The sequence below is a fragment of the Sphaeramia orbicularis genome, chromosome 17, assembly GCF_902148855.1.
Source record: "Sphaeramia orbicularis chromosome 17, fSphaOr1.1, whole genome shotgun sequence".
NCBI lineage: Eukaryota > Metazoa > Chordata > Actinopteri > Kurtiformes > Apogonidae > Sphaeramia > Sphaeramia orbicularis.
Window position 1 is genome coordinate 42,436,035 of NC_043973.1, and position 22,941 is coordinate 42,458,975.

The 22,941-nt window shown below is 37.9% G+C and overlaps 1 protein-coding gene across 8 annotated transcripts in view; it reads left to right on the forward strand.

Moving 5' to 3' along the window:
* carmil3 (capping protein regulator and myosin 1 linker 3) overlaps nucleotides 1-22,941 on the forward strand; it is a 116,801-nt gene that overhangs the window by 12,407 nt on the left and 81,453 nt on the right. For all 8 annotated transcript variants that reach the window (XM_030160940.1, XM_030160938.1, XM_030160945.1 and 5 more), the window contains exons 3-10: nucleotides 3,365-3,415; nucleotides 5,177-5,236; nucleotides 5,327-5,448; nucleotides 8,164-8,258; nucleotides 8,686-8,756; nucleotides 8,931-9,004; nucleotides 17,694-17,769; nucleotides 19,968-20,056. In XM_030160940.1, coding sequence (XP_030016800.1) covers nucleotides 3,365-3,415; nucleotides 5,177-5,236; nucleotides 5,327-5,448; nucleotides 8,164-8,258; nucleotides 8,686-8,756; nucleotides 8,931-9,004; nucleotides 17,694-17,769; nucleotides 19,968-20,056 — 638 coding nt within the window. The remainder of the gene's footprint in view (nucleotides 1-3,364; nucleotides 3,416-5,176; nucleotides 5,237-5,326; nucleotides 5,449-8,163; nucleotides 8,259-8,685; nucleotides 8,757-8,930; nucleotides 9,005-17,693; nucleotides 17,770-19,967; nucleotides 20,057-22,941) is intronic.

Here is a 22,941-nt window from a genome sequence, read left to right on the forward strand (position 1 = left end):
AGAAAGTGTGAATGGGAGTCTATGAGTTGTCTTTGAGCCCTGCCAGCACACAGCTTCTATCTTTCTACCCTGTTCATCTCCGTTTTTGTCCTTTGCTCCCTCGCTCTCATTGTCCCGATCATCCTGTATATAACCCCCATCTTGTTTCCTCATCCATTTGGCCTCTCCCACACTCACCGCTTGTCTCCGTCGTCCTCCCACATTCTCATATGTATTTTCTTTGCCCCTTTTTTTTCCCCCCTCTCTCAACCCATTATCCAATCCCTGCCACTTCTCAGCCTTTACATTTCCACCCGCACACTCAAGTCTCGTCTCCGTTTCCCATCTACGACCCCTTCAACCCTTTCCCATTATCTGTCTCTTCTTCACTGTCCCTTTCTTTGCCCCTCTTTTTAAGAAGCCCTTTGAGTTTCACAGGGCTTGCTTTGCCATCTCTTTGATTTAGAAGCATTGGAGTTTTTATGAGAGAATCTGGAACAAGATGTGTTTTTGAGCTTTGCATTTCTTTCCTCTCATTTGGCTCCCTCTCTCCTTCCCTCTCTCGCTCTCTTTCAGCTACTCTTAAGTCCACTTATAAAAGTAGGACCTGGGGCATCTGTGCTTTAAACCCCCCCGCCCCCAGTCACTTTACACACATGCACATAAGCTGACAGTCTGAATGATGGCAGGGCTGTGTTCACATGATGCTGAGTTCACTTGAGTTACGGTAGCTGACTCTGTTTGTGTGACAGAAAGAAAGAAAGGGTGAGAAGAAGAGTCTGGGGAGTGTATTCTAAAGCCAGCTTAGCGAGCTATTGTACATCATATGTGCATGAGAGTCGAAACGAAGCGCGCGTGCTGTACTATCACGCCGGACTTATGCAAATGTCTGTATCAGAATGTGTCCGATTTTGCGCTGTGTGTGTGATGTGAGTGTGTGTGTGTGTTTTAAAATGCCCTTGTGGCCGAGCCAGAAATACCACAGGCGGCCAAATCTGGCACTGATCCCCAGCTTGTTCCCTCAGAGGCAGCGCTGCAACACACACATTCAAGACCCAGAGACACACTTTGATTTGCACCATCTCGTTTGAAGTGCAAGACCCAGAGCCTGACAGCTTATGATTAATATAAGCCCCCGCCCTCTGCCCTCTCTGCTGCGTGTGCACACAACACACACACGTATCCAGAGAGAGATACATTCGTTGTTTTCAGGCTGCCACATACTGTACACACACACACACACACACTCCCTGTTCCTGATGACACATACTCCCACCCTGCCCTAGCAGACTGCTTCGGGTCTGGCTGGGTCTTTGAACTTCTTCTTCTGACACCATGCCATCACAGCAAGGGCACCTCTGTACCCCGATCCCATCATCTGCGACTACCTGCCCTTCCATCTCGCCCACTTTCTCATCACTTTATAAGATTATTGCCAACCCTGTCCTTGGCTGACCAGGTCAAAAAGTCGCCAATATCCTCTTTTGGGTGGAAAACGAATCTTGCCGCAGCTTTTGGGATTTTCTATTGATCCTTATTGGAGAGGCTTGGCAGAATGCTACACCAGCAAAGAGATCTGCCCATGCCGGAGTCAGATAGCAGGGCTTGCCTTTAGCTCTTCCTGTTTGGACCAATTAATATTAATATCCAGACACATTAACATGCAGGATTTAAATCCTAGTTGTTACAGTTTCCATTTTAGACATAATTTGTAAGCCCTTGCAAATTGAATTTTCCCACATATCACCATTCACGCAGGCTGAAAATAACTATCCGGATTATCGATTGTCACTAATGATACCTCAATATGCTGTAAATGATATTTCAAGAGAGGAGAAACCCTATGCAAAAGGCCTTGTTCAGCATCAGAGGATCAAATCGGCACCCGTCAGAGGGCCTGCATTATTGATGCCTCTGTTTACATGATGAGACCTTCTGTCAGTTTACAAGAGAAAAGATGCTTCATTTTTCACACTATATTTCTCTTTTTTTTTTTTTTTTTTCACTCTTTCTCTGTGCCTCAAGGTCCCATCACACTTCCCCCGCTCCTTTCTAGATTTATATAACAGAGTTTTCAAACTTGTCAGGGAGCTGTGATTGGACTAACAATCTACTGCGAAAGCACCTCCATGAGCTCAGAGTGTTTTAGCGAGAGGGGGGCTATCTTTCTGTCTCCTCCTTTTTAATGTCTCGTTTTCATTCCTCTGCCTCTTCCTCTGTCTTGTCTCCATGGGAGTCTGTTATGGATGTCTATATAGTTAAGACGCCAGGCTGATGTGTGAGGCCGGCTTTGCCTGGAGTCGGTGTAGTATAGCACAAGTGAATCTGAAGACTTTATTATCAGGAGGGAAATCTGGTGTCTCTGTCCTTCTATCGGCTCCTCTGTCTCTCCCTCTTCCCCTCTCTTTCTCACTCTCACTCCCTTTGTGTGTTTCATTTTCTTTCTTCCTCTCACTGCCACTCAGCGGGGCGCCATTAGCCATTCAGCAGAGAGAGACCTTGAGGAATTGAAAGCGACAGAGCAGAAAAAAGAATAGAAAAACTGAAACGGGAAGGGAGACATGGGAGTTGGGGGGGGGAGCAGTAAGAAAGGGGTGTGGGCATGAGGGATGGAGTGAGGTGTTAAGGTGGGAGCACATCAGACTGGGCGATGCAAAGATTGGGGGGATTAAGGAAGAAGATGGGGATAATGACCAGATTTCCATGGAGATGAAGACAGAATTGAGTGGAATGACAGGATGCAAGGGTGGGAATCATGGACAAGGCAGGAATGGAATTTGAAAGGGAGCAGAAAAAGAGAAAGTGTGGCCAAGACTTAGACAAGAGCTATGGAGGAACAGAGATGCACTTTGCATGCAGTGGGTATGCTAATTATGGATTTTTGAATTATGAATGAGAATAATTACATAGGCAGATGTGAATATATCCACATATTCCTTCTTTTACTTTGCATCAGACACTTTTAAATGGTAATTTTTTTTTTGGCAGAAGCACACCTCTCCTTTTGTTTGCCATCCCCATCTTCTTTGTCCCATTTTCTCCCCATAGTTAGCTCCTTACACCGCCATTATTTTCCCTATGACGCAGCGAGGCATCTGTTGAATAACTACTACTTATTTCCATCAACGCAACTTAGCACAATAAATTGGACTGTCATATGACTCGCAGTCTTGCCGCAATATTTCTTTCACACACGCTCACACGCACTGTCATCATTAGCTTGCTAATGTCTAGAGTGCTTAGCATGACTTACGAGCCATTGGAATGAACTGCAGAGATGATTTGCTCTCTTTATGGGGTGTTTGTGCTGTGCTATTTTTTGCTGCGATTTGCATTTTGCATTTCCTGCTCTGTGACAGAAAAATGAATGTGTTCTCCCCCTCAGGTCCTGGCAACATGGAGACTGTATCTCTTTGCTGTCAAAGTGCCCACCAAGGTAAATGTTCCCTTGCTCTCAGTAGAATTTTATGGCTTTCACTTGCAAGCCTTGATCTCAGGGTAATTCGCAAGAGATGTGACAGAAAGTTGCAGACTCTTAGAACAGGAGAGGAGAGATAAGGATAATGACTGGGATCATGTGTTTTAGAACATAGGCAGTGATGTTAACGATTATAATGACTGTGAAGATGAAGCGGCAGGTGTAACAAGGGTAGTTTTTTAAGGATAATTCCCGTGTCCACTTGAAATAACCGCAGAGATCTAGAGCTATGGCATCATCACTGAATAAGATCCAACAGAGCACAAAAAGAAGGTGTCAAACAACATAGCAAGTTGTTAATTAGACTTTTAAGTATGTGATGATAAGTACTTCTGGTGAGAGTGACACATGATTAATGATGAAAGCAGATTAATTAAACTGTATTCTTGTTAAGTTAATCTATCTTGTTGTTTTCTGCAGTAGAACTCTGTGGTCATGTTAATTCATCATGGTGAAGTTGGTGTAGAGTTCATTTGCAAGTTTGTAGATTATTTCCCCTAACAAGTCAGCAGTAGTTTCTATGTACTGACCACATTTAGCGTTTAAATAAATGCATCTGTTTCATTTACTTATGGTTGCACAATATTGCACAAAATGCTGTCTTAAGAATGTTCATACCACCATAATTCCTTACTTGTTGTGATAAACACTTCAGAAATCCAGAGCACCAACACTCAGAATAATTATGATTAATATTTGTTTGCAACATAGAGTATAAAATCATAGAGTAAAATTAAATTATAGAAACTCAGTAAAACATTCCAACGTTTTATTTTATTGGTTAACCCCTAAAGACCCAAATATCCAAAACCATCTACTGATCTAAACTGTTTAATACCTGTTGATCCGCTAATCCTATCAATACATGTCAATAATTGGGGTAAAATACAGTTTGTCATCTTTTCATGGTCATCAGATTTGACCCATTTGGACGTTCAGAAGCTCCGTAGTGAACGTGGAAACACCGTCATCTTCTACAACATTGATTCACCAGTAAAACCCATGGAGTTGGATCAATGACAGTGGATGGACACACTTGTTTTATGTTCAGTTAATGATATATTTTTACTGAAAAGTCACTTTTTCCTTCAGCTTTCTCTGTTTTTCATGTATTAAACCTCAAGTTTAGTCTGATCTTTTATGAACATTTCCATGATTAGGAAATAAAATAATGGAAAATACCTTATTTTGACTGAAAAAAATGCAAAATACAGAGGATAATATATAATCTATGATGAGAATTCTTTTAAGAAAGGTTAGATAGAGAGAAAAATTCATTTGGGAACTGACACAAAAGTAGCGCTGGGTCTTTATGGGTTAAACAGACTAGATTCTTAAAGTTACCACTGTGTTATCATCCAGCCAGATATGATAGACTTGGATATCATCAGAGTTTTTTTTTTTTTTTTTTTCAGAATTTTAATAGAGTTCAAAAACTCAGTTGAGACGTATTTAATGAAATGAAACCGATTGTAGTCCTTATCGTGGTTATAGTCCCTCTTTCCACAGACACCCTTTGTTATTGCCTTCATGTTTCCTACATTTGGATAACTTGGTGGTTGATTTACAGCTTAAATGTACTTCACTTCTCATGCATCATATGACCTCCTTAAGCAATTTACAATCTATGACTAAATCTGAGATGTATGTTGTAAAAAATGCAATGTAAATAGTTTTTAAATCTACATGTCATGCGTGATTTTTCTCTGGTGTTTTCAGATGGAGGTCACCTTCAACTTCTTGGAAATCCGGGCAATGAACACTTATCCAGAACACCAGGTAACACGCTGGAGTCCAGTTTCTCCCCTCTTCATACAGTTCTAGAAGTTCACAATGTTACTGTGAAAAACTCTCTTGTCTGTACTACAGGTTGTTATCGATACAGACAAGACCACCTACTCTCTGAGACTGCAAAGCCAGGACCAACTGGATCACATGGTCAACCATATCAACTACGCTCTGTCCCGAGTCTTCAACAATTCCATTTATGCGTAAGCATCACCAACTACTTTGGCCTCGAGCAAAGGAACAAGTCTTTCTGGTTTTTTTTTGTTTGTTTGTTTGTTTGTTTACTGAGAGACAAAGACAAGTTGGCCACTGTTAACCGTAGTTGACAGTGCGTTGGCAAATTGGCAGCTTCTCTTTTGGGGAGCTCTCCTCCTCAGCAGCCAAATGCATTATTGGTTTTGCAGTAGTTTGCATACAACCCCTTTCTGTGTCAGAGCAGACTTTAACACCCAACAATCACTGGGATTAAATTAGCCAGCTGACATTGAGTAGGCTGTTACCTGAGGGCATCATGTTGGCCTTTTCTTTTTAAAGCAGTTTATGTAGTAAAAGCAGTGTGTGGCACAAATTCACTTGTTCTAACTGAGAATCAGAATGTTTAACCACTTGACTGGAAGTGTACACTTGAAAGGTTCCTGTAGTGCAGGGATGTCAAACTCATTTTAGTTCAGGGGCCCCATTCAGCTAAATTTGATCTGAAGTGGACCCAACCAGTAAAATAATAACATAATGATATATAAATAATGTCAATTCCAAACTTTTCTCTATATTTTAGCGAAAAAAGTAAAATCAAACAATGAAAAATTTTTACATCTACGAACTATCCTTTCAAACAATGTGAATAACATGAACAAATTGAAAGAATAAGTGTAATTTAACAATATTTTGCTTCAGTTTATCATTTCCACATGTTCATTATAACTTACAGATCACAGTGGATTTACAAATACACAAAACATTTAGTATCAGGCAGAATATTGATACAATTGCACTTACTTCTCTTAAGACATTTCAGGTTCTTCATATTTGTTCAGATTATTCACATTTTTTTGTGAAATTATGCTTAGTTTTAGTGTAAATATGTGAAAATATTTACATTTACAAAGAGAAAAAATTGAAGTTTTGAGTATTTAAAGATTATTATGAAAATATTTTGCTGATCTGACCCACTTGAGATTGAATTGGTCTGAATGTGGAACCTGAACTCAAATGAAGTTAATATCTATGTTTTTTACTTTAGCGGGCTGGATTTGGCCTTCAGGCCACATGTTTGACACCTGTGCCGTAGTGAATTTTCATTGCTAGCTGTTTCAAAAGATCAGATTTTTTTGTTTGTCGTTCTTGTTAGTAAGATAACTCAAAAAGTTAGGGAAGGATTTTGATGAAATTTTCTGGAAATGTTGATAATAGCATAAAGAACAAATTATTAATTTTGGTGGTGATCGGCGGGGGGGGGGGGCTGCCTTGACTGAGGTCTGCACTGTGAGTGCTTTTCTAGTTTTCTTTTTTTTTTTACTGAATTTGTGCCTCTCTTGCTTGCAAGTAATACACAAAGCACAATTAATGTCGTAAGCAGGTGCACTTTAAACTAATCTAAAGAGTCAAGTTCAAGCCCTAACAGTTTTTGTCCCGTGGTCATGTGACTATTCAGCTGAGCACACAAGAAAACTAGAATGCGTTCCCCTCCCTCGGTCTCATCCACAATTTCGAAGAGCAATGGGATTGACTGTGCTCCAGCTATTGACCTAGACAAGGCTATCTCCACACTCTATCATATTTCAGAATGGCTCTTTTCCATTAGAGCCACGGCAGATGATTGCTTCTAGTGAGAACATTTAAAGAGGAGAAGGAGGGAAGGAAAAACAGAGGGAGGGAAATTGTTGTTTGAGGGTTTGATTGCGCAGCCCTGTAACTGATTGGTGCCGCTTTATTGAAGTACATAATGCAGATAGCATCATGATAACGCGTCCACAGTAGCGCACATAACGCACACGCTCTAGGGGCGGATGATGATTCTCGAGATAAGGTGGGGATTAAGGTCACGGATGTGGATAGGTGTTGTGTGTCTGATTTGTTGACAAATGGGATTAAGGACGGTGTGTGTTGAATGCAACAGTATAGTGGTGTAATCCTATCAAAAAGCCAAACCAGGTACAGCACAGTATTATGTACGAACACTGTATTTACTTTATGATCCCTGTCCTCACTCTTTTCAGCTTACCACATAATTTTGTCGAAGGGAAATTTGAAAGAGCAATATTCACTCTTTTTCTATAATTGCAGCAGGGAACGATGGTAGCTTCAAACAGCATCCCTGGTATCCAATTTTACAGTTTACATTTTTATTTATTCACTAGCAAAGCAATATCATAAGCAGTTTTGATATTGCATGCATTCAAGTTCCATCTTAATTTCGACTGGAGCTGCTACAGTGAATAAAAAAATAAGTCGACTGCAAATTTGCATCTCGCCAATGTAAATAAGACAGTGTAATCAACTAAAAAAAACATTATGCAGCTGGATTTTGTTTGTAAGGCATTGGCTAATTTTGTAAGACAAATGTGTTTTCAGTCGTCTTACAGATTTATCTATAACTGTGTCTTGCAGGAGTGCTGATAGTGAGGGTGAACTTTAAATTCATTTAGGCATTCACACCTTGGAGCAGCCCAGTGCAAGTGCATCGTTGGTCTCTTGGGCAATGTACTGTCCTATTTAAGCAGCTGGGAGTTCAGTGCCTTGCTTAAGGGGACTTCAGTAGCAGCTGAGGGAGGAAAAAGCGTAATATTTACCCTCCAATTTTTGCCTCCACCTGTAACTTTTTTTTTTTTTTTTTTTTTTTTTAGCTCAGGGGTCATCTCATTACGGTCCTGGCTCACTACTAACCAACAATATATCATAAACTTTTCTCTTTTTTTCAGTCCTCCTATCTGTCGAGCCGAGGGTGATCTAGCCGATGGTAATCAGAAGTTTTCACCAAATTCTGAATCATCACTGGATCACCAGAAAACCTGTGGTGAGTACAGTACCTGTGTTCATCATTGGCAAACATAAAAGCATAAAGGAGTGTACTTCAGTGTCCGTCCACTCGCCAGATCTCTGACTCACACCACATCATTTTGGAGACTCATCTGTAAGTGGGTCAGAAGACCAAAGTTGCTGGATACACTTCCTTTCTGCCTGTAATCCTATTAATCTACAAGAAGAGCGCTTTCATGGTGCAATACTTTCATCTCACCTCAATATTTACAGCTAATCTCTTTCTCTCTGCTTACTATCGCTGCCTCTCCCCTCCTGACTTCCTCTTTCATCTCTGGTCTGCATCCCTTCGCTCGTTTTCAACCCGTCATATGTCCTCTGCTCTGCTTTATACTGTCTTCACCATTTCTAATCTCTTATGGTCTGGTTTGGATTGATTTGTTGTCTCCCCATCTGTCTTCCAGGAGGTTTTTCTGAGACGTATGCAGCTCTTTGCGACTATAACGGAATTGGCTGCAAAGAAGAAGTGCAGTGGGTGAGGAGACTACAAGATGTGCCTTTGTTTGTTGTGCTTACATTGGTTTTTAAACCACTTTATATGTTGTTATTCTGTATCTCTCCCTCTATATCAGGTTGTTTATTTCTCATCTTTTATCTCTCTCTCTCTCTCTTTTTTTTTTTTTTTGGTTTTGTTCTGTTTCTGTTCCAGGATGTTGATACCATCTACCACTCTCAAGACAACAGAGAGTTTAACTTATTGGATTTCAGCCATCTTGACAGCAGGTGACATAGCTTTACTCACTTTATAGTTACACCAAGGCTCATAACTGTGCGCTAATTGGAAAGACACAATTAACTTATGCTGAACTTAGCCCACAACAATAAACACTGTAGTCAGGGTGCTTGTTTATTGGCTTTGTACTTCAGCACATTGGAGTTGAAATGGAGCCACGTAAATGTGGCAGGGCTGATTTTGAGCATGTATTCAAGTTCTTTGCGCTGACACTGGGGGAACAGGATGCATGTAATTAGATATGTCAATGGAATTAAGTCAGTTTTTGTTTCAAGCTTGTCAGTTCAGTTGCATCAGCTGCAACTGGCTGTTTACTGACCTCTGCACTTGACACCCACAAACTATTGCAAGGTTTCCACAAGCCCTTTAAAAAAGTTGAAAATACAAATTGATTATAGCCTCGTAATGTTCGTTAAATAGATTTTGACAGGACTTGAGGCTAACATTACTTTGTGTGAGGCATAGCATGTGTAGTGCTTTTCTCTGTTGCCACGTCCAAGAACGCAATCTTCACAACATTGTTAGTTGTAAAGTCATAGCAAAGAACAACAAACCTAAAGTCACTAAAAGCAATGAATATCTTCTACAAATAAAGCAAACAGATGACGAAACTAAAATGCCTAAGTCAAAAAAATGGAGAAAAGTCGGCTTCTGCTTCCTACTTTGTGGTTTCTAACACTGTGACAATCCTACAGTCGCACATTAGACCATCATTAGACATTAAACCATCAAAAGTCATCAAAAACAATGGTTATGCAATCAAGTAGTAACTCCTGTGTGTATCATGTGACTAAAACAGACAGAAAAGAACACATGGAATGCCTCAAAGCACTGTTTTTGTCAGTGCAATGCCATAGCTATTGATGTAAGAACTGAAGTGATTTTGGTTATTATCAAGAAAACCATGGAAAATGGATAGATATCAGCTCTGAAATTAAACTCTTATGAGCTATTTTTGTTGTTATCATTATATTTGTCCAAACAAATGTATCTTGAGTTGTAAAATGACCAAGAAATTGAAGAAAACAAGGGTGGTCTAATAATATTTTCCGTGACTGTATTTACAATTTAAGTTTACATTGCTCTGAATTTTACACACTATTTACAATTTGCATCTTGGCTGCGAACAGGTTTTCATGGGTCAGGCCTGACTGGCAGGCAAATTGGGAATAGCAGAGGAGATATTGGGTGACAATGGTCAGCTGGGGCTTTTATGACGGCCCAATCAGGAGACTCCATCCACCACACCCAGACACACACTGTAGAAGAACACACAAGGGTTATATATCACAAAGTAGATCTCATAACATTAATAAGACATTTCATATAGTCGCATTAACTTCATTCATGCTTTTGTGAGAGTACTGTATTGATCACATTGTAACAAAGCTATAAAATGGAACCAATAACCTCTAATGGAAACCTTACAGCCTGGACTGAAGTTGTCCGAACACACTCGCCTAATTTGTCACAATGTGGTATGTGGGTTAAGGTGGTTCTGTCCTTTGATCAAGAGGTCTACACTTTTAAAAGTAATAATAAAATACTTTCTGCTAACCTCAATTGTATTCATGAAAGCTGCACGTTGCAAAAACAAAATGCTCAAACTAGGAAGTCAGAAAAACACAAGGTTACAATAATAATCAGCCAGCAAATGTGTTTTCACATAATTATGAATGTCTGCTCTAACTAGATCTTAACCCATAAAGACCCAGCGCTACTTTTTTGACAGTTCTCAAATGAATTTTTTCTATATTGATCCCTTCTTAAGTGATTTATCACTGCTTATTGTATTATTATCCTCTGTATTTTGCATTTGTCTCAGTGAAAATCAGGTATTTTCCAATATTTAATTCACTGATCATGTAGACATTCATTACAGCTCAGATTAAAGTTGAGGGTTATTATATCAGAAACAGGCAAAACTGAAAAAAGTGACTTTTTCAGCAAATATATCAATAACTGGACATAAAACAAGTGTCTTTATCCACTGTCATTTCTTAAACTCCATGGATTTTACCGGTGAATTGATGATGTAGATGATGATGGTGTTTCCACGGTAACTGTGGAGCCTCTGAACATCCAAATGGGTCATATCTGATGAACATGAAAAGATGACAAACTGCATTTTACACCAACTATTTACATGTATTGATTCACCTAGTAGAGCAATAGGTATTAAACATTTTAGAGCAATGGATGGTTTTGGTCACCGGTGGATGTTTGGGTCTTTATGGGTTAAACTGCATTTGTCATTTTCTGAAAAAGGTTGTAAACAAAAAAAGATAATAGGATCAAGGGTCCTGTAGTCCAACAACATATTTAAAGGCATTAATTGATGTTCATTTAACTTTTCAAGGTCAAAGGTCTTGGCACCAAATGAAAGCCCATATGTGACTTCCTACCTATTGCCAATAGTAATTCTATGAACATTTTCACCTGTTTTCAAGTTATAGCACTTTGGTTTATAATGGGAAAATTTCAATCGGGATTTTTAAAATTTCAAAGATTCAAAAAAATTAAAAAAAACAAAATCAATATTTCTCAGTTCTTTGAACAAACTTGGTAGACCTGACCACAAACATGTTCCATAACAAATATCAAGTCATTGTGACTGACTGTTTCGGAGAAGATTCTTGAAAAATTAACTAACAACTAATACTAATAGTCCATTGGACCCTTTTGGGCTGTTGGACTAAAAATTAGTTATCTTGTACAGAAGTGCAGAACACTGAACAGGATATTTTTTGCCAGGCCTTTTACTGCAGTCGTCATTGGTCTTTAAAGATGAAAAAGGTGCTGGATGACAATATTTTTTTCCGAACCAGATCAGACCTGGTTAAACCTTATATAAAATAGTGCATTGCATGTTATCTGGATAGCTACTTTGCTACAAAGCCATACACTCCCCTTTGTTAATGTTTCTGCTTGAGTGATGATGTAAAACGTGATCACACACTACAGTATCCCCTTAAGGCTTTGTCTTGCAAGGTTTTCATATTTCAGGAGTTGTATCGAACTACTTCATCCCCAGAAGAAGTAGTTCGATACATAAAAGTGAAAATGCACATCTACATTTGAAGTAGAGTGGGTATTTGTCTAACAGGACCCTTCCCAGAAGAAATGTTGAGGACTGTCTCTTCTCTCTCCGGCTCACTTCATCTATGTTTTGTATGAAGTTTATGTAGATCATAGAAAGAGGAAAGATGTGCTTGTCAGAGGCAGAATGCAGGCCTTAAGCAGCTGTACAGTACCATATGCCTTCTCCTGTAGCTCCCTGCTGGTGTCTTATTTTTCCCTTTGTGCCTTCCTTTTTTTCGAGGCACATTCAAAAAGGCTCTGCTTGTCGCTTGAGTGCTGCCGATCTTAAAAAGATCTGGCAGATGACATGCAAATGGAGGATTATATGTAGCTTCCTTGTCTTTAGTTTGAGGAGCGTTTTGTCCTTTAGAAAAGTCCAAGGCCTGTAAAAAATTTTTTCTTCTACTCCACTGTCTGTTAACATCCTGATGAGGAGGGGTTACAGTCAGACTTAAAAATGTATATATCTCATCACTTGAGAGGAGCCATCCTATGCTGGTAAATCAAAAGGCCATTCATGGAAGCATGATTGCTGCAGCAACTCATGAATATATTAATGTCTTTCAAATTGAGAGAAAATGTGAAATCACTGCATCGCTGTTGTTTTTCCTGCGATTTATATTTAGTGTGTCATAAAGAGAGGGGCTTTGCAGGGAAGCTGCTGGCCCATGCTGATTTTTTTTTTTTTTTTTTTTTTAATCCTATTTATTGTTCCCTAGAGCTTGTAATCCAGCACTAAAGATCCTGCTCTTCTAGTAAGGTTGTGTGACATGGAAATTGGGAGAGAAAGCAAAGTTTTGACAAAAAAGCACATAAAGATTCCCACACACGCACAAAAAAAAAAAAAGTGCAACAAGCAAACCAGCCAGATGGAGAAAAGACATGGAGCAAAACACTGAAGAAAGGATCCAAGAATGGGTTTCTCCAAGATCATATGCCACAGGCTATTTGCGGTGCATTACTCTTTACCTCCCTCACTTGTCCTTTCACATTTCCATTCCCACCGTCTCCCCTGATTGAGCATGTCTGCTGTTACCACGAGTGACAGCATGATGCTTTTTCTGCTGACTGCTGTCCATCCAAACACAGTCGCTGTTCATTCCTCCCGACTGAAAGCGGACACCTTCATCCATAGCCCTGTCTCATCCTCTCGGTATCCTCTTCCTGTATCCTCTTCCTTTTCTTTACCCCAGCTCATTTAGTCTGTCTTAGTTTCTCTGAGTCATCCCTGTCACACACAGACACACAGGCTGGCTATCTTTGACGGCTGTTGTCTGACCTGGAAAACGGCCACTGCAGGCTGACATGTTGGAGAGGGGACTGAGTGTGTATTTACATTAAGCACAAGAGACTTTGTGCATGCATACATTGATGTTTGTTTGTGTGTGATGGAGAAAAAAAAATGTTATGCCTTACTGCCCAGAGAAGTTCTTGGGGCACCACTTGGTTTGACAGTTACTCCCTTGTGTTTATAGCAACACACAAACACCAGCCAATATATTCACAAATAAGTACTAGACAGGGTACGGTGTCGAACTCTTACAAACTTTGCAGCTTTGCAAGTTTCGGCTGTTAGTAAATCAGGATTGCACCTATTTTTCTTAGCTGTTGCTGTTACTGAAGCTGTCATATTTTGCACAGGTTTAGATTTACCATGAATGTACAACTTAAAAATTCAACTTTTCTCTGAGTTGTATTACCGTAGTAACCCATGTTTGACCTCTCATCATATGCTCCAGGTTTAAGCACTGGTTTGATAGATTAACTGTTTCTGAGCCCTTTGTAAACTTTTAACTAAAACTACAATAAGAAACTTTAACTCAGTGTTTTTCAACCTTGGGGTCGGTTGGAATTCAAATGGGGTTGCCTGAAATTTCTAGTAACTGATTTAAAATTTAAAAAAAAAAACAAAGAAAAAAAAATTACTAATGAAAATATATGATGAGTCGACAGAGGCAATCACAATACCTAAAAGACATGACAAACTGTGAAGCTGAAACTGAAGCACTGTGGTACTGTTTATCTTTCAAATGTTCATTGTAGTCGGTTTAAGATGCTGCGGGTCTTTCATAATTCATAGTTTGAATTATTGTTTGTTCAGTATTAATTGTCAGCCTTGTAAATCCAAGCTGGACTGACTGTACATATCCTGACTAAGGAAAATAAAATTCTCACTTTGTGCAGTAATCTACACCTGGTGTTTCTGCCTCCATCTATAATCATATACATTATATAGACTAAATGTCGTCTAAAATTAACATTTATTTGCAACATAGTATAGCAAACTATGACGTGATCAAAAACAAATTAATTTTAGCAAAAAAAAAGTCTGTTTTGAATGTCTGGGGTCGGCAGAAATTTGATGTTAAAATGGGGTCACGAGCTAAAAAAAGTTGGGAACCACTGGTTTAAATGTTCATGGGTAAATCGCATGAATTTATGAACGGAGCATGTTTCTGTTCCCCAGAAGAATTTTTTTCACACGCAAATGACCTTTACCCAACTTTACACCAAAGAATCTTTCACATCTACCCAACTTATTGGCATTAGACTTACCAGCCACAGTGTTACTTCCAGGGAAATTAACCGTTTGGATTTCTTGACCTCTTGACTTTTTCTCCAGTACCACCTCAGGGTATTCTCATTGCTGGTTTGCTTTTGAAATATTAAATCATAAAGGGTTTAAAGTTGTGCATATCGTGGGCTTGTAATAAAGGTCGGAGCCTAAAGGGTTTTCTAGCCGGTTTTAAGAATTTATTTTAATCCGTATTATAAGATATGGAAAACATGCGGCTTTTACTGGACATGACAGGTTGTAAATCCAGATAATTTTGTATATCCCTGCTTCGGTGAATGTGTTCACATGTGCAGTCAGAGTAAGCGAAATGTGGAATCGTACATATGGGCGTTTGCATTGACAGAATTATGAGTGTGCCTGAAGAAATATGTTTAAAGGAATGATATTTTGCTTTTGTAAATGGAATTATGCATTTTAAACCATTTCCCTGTGGTCTACATAAACTGTAAATACTCTGCTTGGGTCTGAATTCTTCATTAATTCAACTCCACAGGTCCATCTTCAACCCTATTTCTGACTAATGACACCAGAAAGGTCATTTTGAGCACTGGTCCTTTAAATCCAAATAAGCCACTTCATAGCCCGCCCCCTCCAGGTTGTTGGCTGTGCTTTCTGTCCCGTTCAGCCACTTGTGTTCGTTAATATGACCAACAACTGAACATTTTAGGTAATTGGCTCAAAGTTGGGACATATTTTCAGTTTTTACCGCAGCTGCTGCTGCTGCTAAACAATTATTGCGTACTCTGAGAAATGTTCGTGGGAAGTCTTGACCTTATATGTGCAAATGTCATGATGTAGCAAGTTATAAAAACGTAACAAATGAAGAAGGAATTAAAACAAGTTGTAGAAGTCCACTCAGTTTTTGCTGGAATGAATATAAAGACAGCTTTGCAGCACCTGGAGGGTTCAAATTCAAACTTTTTGAACTATTAGGGTCCAAATAAACAAATAAAGACTAATAAAAGTAGATTTAACAAAATATGACCCCTTTAAGTGAACCGGTGCCAATCTCTCAAATGTACAAGATTTGGCCCCTTTTAGGCCATTCCGAAAATAATTTACACACAAGTATTAGGAAGTCAGATGAAAAATGCAATATTTCCTCACAGAGTTAGAAAAGAAGAAAAAAACCCAGCCATTTATTGTCGTATTGTCTCGTACGTATTTGGATAGTGACACAAATATTGTAATTTTCCTCCGTACAAATATATATTGAGAATTCCAGCCAACAGCTACCAAATGCAAATTCAACATGTAGACTCTAGACTTTCACCTCCTTGGTTTGGTAAAAAATAACCTGGTTAACAGGCCTTGAACCTGCTTGTCGCTCATTTGTACTGTTACTTCTGAACCTCTGATAATGGAGAGACTACCTTTTCAAAATTATTGTAATTTCTAAATGGTTCATACAGTACTTTTGTTCATCCAAGTCCACACTTTATCCTGTGTACAGAGGCAACATTTGTGTTGTCCAAATACAGAAAAAAATATTAGACCACCCTTGTTGTCCTCAATTTCTTGTTCATTTTAATGCCTGGTACAACTAAAGGTACATTTGTTTGGACAAGTATAATGACAACAAAAATAGCTCATAAGATTTTAATTTCAGAACTGATATCTATCCAGTTTCCATGGTTTTCTTGATAATAACCAAAATCACTTCAGTTCTTACATCAATATCTATGGCATTGTACTGCCAAAAAAAGTGCTTTTAGGCATTCCATGTTTCTTTTGTGTCTGTTTTAGTCACATGATACACACAGGAGTTGGTACTTGATTGCATAACCATTGCTTCTGATGACTTTTGATGGTCTAATAATTTTTTGTACTGTATGCGCCTGACCTGACCCTGATCTGTATTAACTTAAATTCTGAATGAACCGTCAGCTCTATGTGTAATTCCAGTCCCTCTGCCATGATCATGTTCTCAATATTAACATTGATATAAAAAATACTCGCTTGCGTAATTCAAAGTAAACGGTGACAGATTGACCTGCTGTGCCCACATGGCCTCATTACATGGTTCCCAAAGCCTACAAGTGTACGAGTACAAGACGACATACAAACACCAGCCCACTGTATGACTGAGTGAGACATCATAGAGGGCAGTGACATGTCCTGCTGTCATAACATGAATCAACAGTCAGTGTCGGTGATGAATCCCGACATGTGCGTCACAGGCACACACACACACACATACACATACACATACAGGCTCAGCTGTGGAAGTCAGAATGGCCTGGTCTAATGGCTGGCACTGTAATGAAAAAGGAACACAGCCTGTAGCCATTTTACTCCTATGAGATTTACTGTAATGTCCTGGCTACTGCAGTTACTGGCACAGGACCCTCCCTGGCTAGATTACACTCCCTTTCTTCCTCTCTTTTTCTTTTACTTTGTATTTTCTCACCATCTCACCATCCTTCCTTCCGTCCTTTCTCTCGCTCTCTCTCTCTGGGCTTTTTCTCTTTCTCGTTGCAACCCCATCTCAGTAGCTGCTTGTTTGTCAGATGATGTATAGCAGGTGTAGCAGCAGTGTGGCTTTAGTTGGACCTTGGAGGATTCTAAAACTCTCCCCTCCTCTTTTTCCCCTCACTTTCTTTTTTTTTTGCCCACAAATAGGACTGTCTGTGGGCTTTGTGTCTGTTTGTGTAGCAGTGATTGTAGTAATGTTTGAGGTATGTAGCCGGGATCAAACTGTGGCTTTACTGAATAATCCACTGACCTAGCTATTGATCTTTACATCACTCTCTATTCTTTTTCTTTTTTTTTTCTGATTTGCTGCATCTTCTCCTCAGTAGGGCTGTAATATCACTCATCTTTTTGAAAGCAGCTCTACCCATAGTGTTCTCCCTGTCACAATGATGAACTGCTGCTACGAAACTGAGAGCAAAGAAAAAGTTTGGCCCATGATGATACAAAATTTATGGGTAAATGACATCAAATGGTTTTTGAGCAGATGGAGATTTCTAATTTAAGAATTTGTTTTGTGTGTGCGTGTGTGTGTGTATTCATTCCAGGGACTTGGCGGTTATTGTGGCATCCATTGCATACAACACCTGGTTCACCAAGCTGTACTGCAAAGACATGCGAATAGTAACTATCCTCTTTATCCTTTCACTAATAAACTCCCTTGCCAGATGTAGACTACAAATCAGTTTTATCTTTCTCTTGATTGATTTCTATGCTTGATTTTCTTCAAACAGAATTTACTTTATTGAATCACTTTGTATTTCTTTCACAGGAACCTCTGTTTAGAGATTTCTGATGCCTCTCCTTTTAATCTGTCCTAAACAAGACACAATATTCTGTGATGCACAAACATATATAAAACTCAATGTAAAAATCAACAAACAAGTTGAAGAATATAAAGTGAAATAACTGCTTTATGTGAAGCCGTTAGGTCTTCAAACTGACAGTAATATAACATAATATAATACAATGTAATACAATGTAATGTAATGTAATATAATATCACACCAACAGCTTGTAGGACTATTTTTGATGGTTTCAAATATCATAATAAAAATGGTTAAGTCAGTTGTTAATTATCGCGATAAACGTCAATTCATTATTCATTTTAAGGTAAAGGTTGATTTTCTTCCAGGTGATTACAGATTACTTATGGTTTGAAATTTATCTGTGTGTCATTCGTTCTTTTCATATTCAATTGAGAATCCACAATCAGAGAATGAAAAAATGATTTATTTCATTATTCTGGTACAAATCAAAAAACAAGCTGTTTTTCATTCTTTCGATTGCACGCACAAATTAAAAATTGGAAATCAGCAAATGGACCAAATGTCAGGTTTCATGTTGACATTTTTGATATCCGATTTGGTATGACCCGCATGTTACTGACTGGCTTCTACTTAGATTGGCTAACATGGCCACACTGTATTAGACAAAACAACAATACCTGGAAGATCCTACTGGTTTTTTCAGTTGTCATGTCGTCCTCCTTGAGAGTAACGCATTTGCTTCCTCTGAATAAAACAAAACTCTCCATTACTGCAGAATGCATTAGGCGGAATACTAGCAAACCCATGACTGTCCAGCTCAACACACGAAGAAGTCGGTAACTTCTGGCACATACCAAATCGGATATCAAAAATGTCAACATGAAACCTGACTTATTTCCAATTTTTAGTTTGTGCGTACAATCTAAAGAATGAAAAACAACTCCTTTTTTGATTTTTGATTTGTGCGTGAATATTGAAATGAGTCATTTTTTCATTTTCCGATTGTGGATTCTCAATTGAATATGAAAAGAAGGAATGATGCAGGGATTGAAATGATTGTTTAAGATCAGAATGTGACACTCATAAAAGCAATCTAGAAGCAGAACATTTTAAACAATTAGAATTAAAATAAAACAACATACAGCAATAAATTACGTAGAAATAAACCTTGAATCATCTCGGGTTTCTTAGATGATGATGTAAACACAAGTAACCCTAAATATGAAATAGAAACATGTATTACAGTGATATTTATCCAAACATAAAATCGTGACATTTGTCATCATTCTTTGTAAGTCTGACCCCTTTGAACAATGAAACACCTGAGAACATGTGCCATTACTTTTTTGATATAATGTAGTACAATATATTGTGATTTTTGTTATACATATACATTTACACAGCAATAACTATAGCTAAACTAAAAGAATAATCTTCAACATTTGTGCACATCATATTAACATACCAACTGTAATTATGTTAAAGTTAAGGCATTGATTTGTGGGATTTTCAGCAAAAAGTAGTGTAACAGTACTACAGTTAGAGACAATGAAAAGAACTGAAAATAAGTATAAAACTTGCACTAAATTACAAATCAAAGTTTGAAGTTAAGGAAGCAACTTTGGAGAAAAAAAAAGCAAATCGAGTCAAGTTTCACCCTCATGCAGTAATTTAAGATAATAGAAGTCTATTAACTATTCATAATATGCATTCGACTTCTGAGTGTCCAACCAAGAAGAATTAACTTCTGTATGTTTGCAATCTTTAACAGATTATTCTAAAAAATATTCATGTGTGAAATGAAATGTGAAATTATCTTAATTTGGTAATTATTTTAAAGCTTTCTCACATGAACACAGAAAAGATTTAGCAATGTTGGTGGATATGAGAGAAAGAAGATCCCCCCCCCCGAAAAAAAAAAAACCACATCTGAGAGAGTTATCGTTCTATTAGGAGAGTGAAAAAGAAAAAAGTGGTTCATGACTCACTGCTTCTGGTTGTGTCATTGGTTTGAGCATTTTCAAACACGGGTGTTGTTTGGTTTGTTTCCAGGGGTCAGAGGTGGTGGACCAGGTTCTGCACACAGTCAGCAAGTCCAACAGTCTGGAGGAGCTCACTCTGGAGAACGCAGGCCTCAAATCGTAGGTTTTCCTCCTGCCCGGTTTCACCATCACCTTGTCCACCTCTCTTTGTTTAATTTAATTTCCTTTCCTGTTCCTCTCCACTCACTCTCACCTCTTTCACCTTTCTGTTTGTCCTTTCTGCTGCCTCCTGTTTTTCCTCCCCCCCTCGTCTCTCTGCATCCTCTCAACCTCACTCACATCTCTTTCCTTCCTCTCACCCACTCACCTCAGCTGATCTCACCTCTCCGCTCGCCTCTCCTCCACCGTTTTGACCTTTTTACAATTCTTCCTCTCACCTTTTTCCCTCCCACTCACTTGGTTTATCCTCCCTTCTTTCAACACTAAAACTCAGATCTACCTGCCTGGGAAGAATATGTTGCTTTAGCACTGAAGCACAATTGAAATTCTGGACATTTTATCTTGCATGCGTGGCTTGTATCATTAAACAGAGCAGTTTCCTTATCAAGTGTTAATTGAAATGTACTGGCTTTCCTGAGTTATGATTTATTGTACTGTAATAGGGCCAGATCAAGCAAAGGGGAACATCAGTGTCAAAAACTAAAGTTTCACCTATAATTTCTCATATCATTTTTTATTTTAAGAACTCTACAGGTGCAGGTCAAAAAATTAGAATATCATGAAAAAGTTCAATATTTTTTGTCTCTTATTTCAGAAAGTGAAACCCATATATTATATAGACTCATTAGACATAGAGTGAAATATTTCAAGCCTTATTTCTTTAAACTTTGATGATTATGGCTTACAGATAATGAAATGCCAAAATTCGGTGTCTCAAAAAATTTGAATATTGCATAAAATCAATCAAAAAAGGATATTTTCAACAGAAATGTCAGGCTTCTGAAAAGTATATTCATTTCAATGTACTCAATACTTTTGGCTTCCTTTTTCATGAATTACTGTATCAATGTGGGTTTCACTTTCTGAAACGAGTGACAAAAAATATTGAACTTTTGGATGATATTCTAATTTTTTGAGATGTATCTGTATTTTATGGGAGTGTTTAGTGCTGCCACGATTAGTCAACTTAGTCGATGTAATTGACCATGAAAATTAGTCAACGGCATTTTTTTTTAGTTGACAAGTCGTTTTAATATTGACCGCTTATTTATTTTTGGCCGCGGCACTTGGGGAATCCATGCCGCATTGGCGCCTGCAGTACCTCAGAGAGACCCTCGTCTTATAAGCGTCTTAAGTTTAATTCCCCCGCTCTTATGGTTCACCCCACCCCGGTCTGCGGATCTGTGCGCACCTGTTCATCCTCCCCCCTCCCCCAGCCCCCGTTCTTATGTGGAAAACATCCCAATTTGTAATATTTTGCTTGGTAATATTTAAGTTATTTATGTTGTTTACATTTGTCATGGTACAGGTGACATTTTATCTTTGGCCCTTGAGTTGTAATGAAAATAAAATGAACGCAACAAAATAACAAACACTTGATTTAAAAATAAATAAATAAATATAAAAATAATAATAATAATAATAATAATAATAAAAAATTAGTCATTTAGAGTTAACTAATTGAAAAATTAGTCGAAAGATTAATTGTTTGAAAATGTATCGTTAGTGGCAGCACTAGAACTGTTTACAAAATTTCAGTATCACTTGTGGAAAAAAAAGATATAAAGATATAATCAATATAAAATGAAACCTAAAAAGGACTAAAATATGTAAATGCACTATTAACTTTAATGATAATATTTTTTGTATAAGTGATATTTTAAGTCTGAATCTGTAGAAACTAATTATTCAACAGTACAAGAATATCGAAAGGTTATGTACAATCAAATTATTAGTCAAATATGCTCTGTTATTAGCTGTATGTGTCGCTAAAGTTGTAATATGTATGTTAAATAAAAGTTTATTAGCATATTTGTCGTGTTTTAGTTCCAGTAGTCTTTTATTCTGATACTGAACAAAGGTACAAACTTCTGTCCCTGTGTCACAACATATTTGTGTTGATAAAAACTTATCATTTTAAACGTATTTCTCCAATATTGATCACAATTGTAGTTTAATATCATAGCTAAAGCCCTGTGTTTTATTTAGTACCAGTTTCTTATGAGAACAGCATGTTTTGTACATTTGTGTAAAGTGGGGAAGTTCATTTTCAGTCCCTGTGTTACGCAGCAGTAATTCAAGTATTTTTACCCAAAATTTTATTTCTGTAAATTTTAACACGTGTCATGTGAAAGTACTTACTGAGACCTATTCATACATGTATTAAACACGGAGCTAAGTTATTTAGTTTTCAACACAGAGCTTAATGAATATGAAATGTGTCCCTGTATCTCTGCTTGATCTAGCGCAATAATGAAGTTACTAAGTTTTTTTATGTTCCTTGTATTAAATTGCTTCCAACAGAGAGGGCAATTTTTATTATAGGTTTTTTACAAGCACTGCACCAAAGCTAGGAGAGGAAAAAAATACAAGGATATATGCTATATGCTGAATATGTATTGTTGAAGGACGGCACTCTGTGAAATATTCTCCTTGTATGAATATAGGGTTTTAAAGAATCACATTTAAGATTAGATAGAATTTAAGATCCTTTAAGAAAATTCATTTGTTTCTTTAGTCTCCAATGAATCATCTGCTTCTTCTGATTGGTTATTCACTAGCTTTTCACTATGTTTGCATGTGATATTTGTTTTGTTGATATGTGACATTTATTTTTTAAATGCGTAAATGCGTAAACATAAACATATTTCATTATTAGCAGGAAGCATACAGTGAATGTTATGAAGCAATAACAAAGCTGAAAGATGCTAAAAGCTCTATAGGAGTAAAGGGAGCTGCAGAATGAGGTGATAATTCTTTCAATACATTTTATTAAATAAAATGATTTGACTGAAGTTTTTTGTTATTCAGCTTTAACTTTCCAT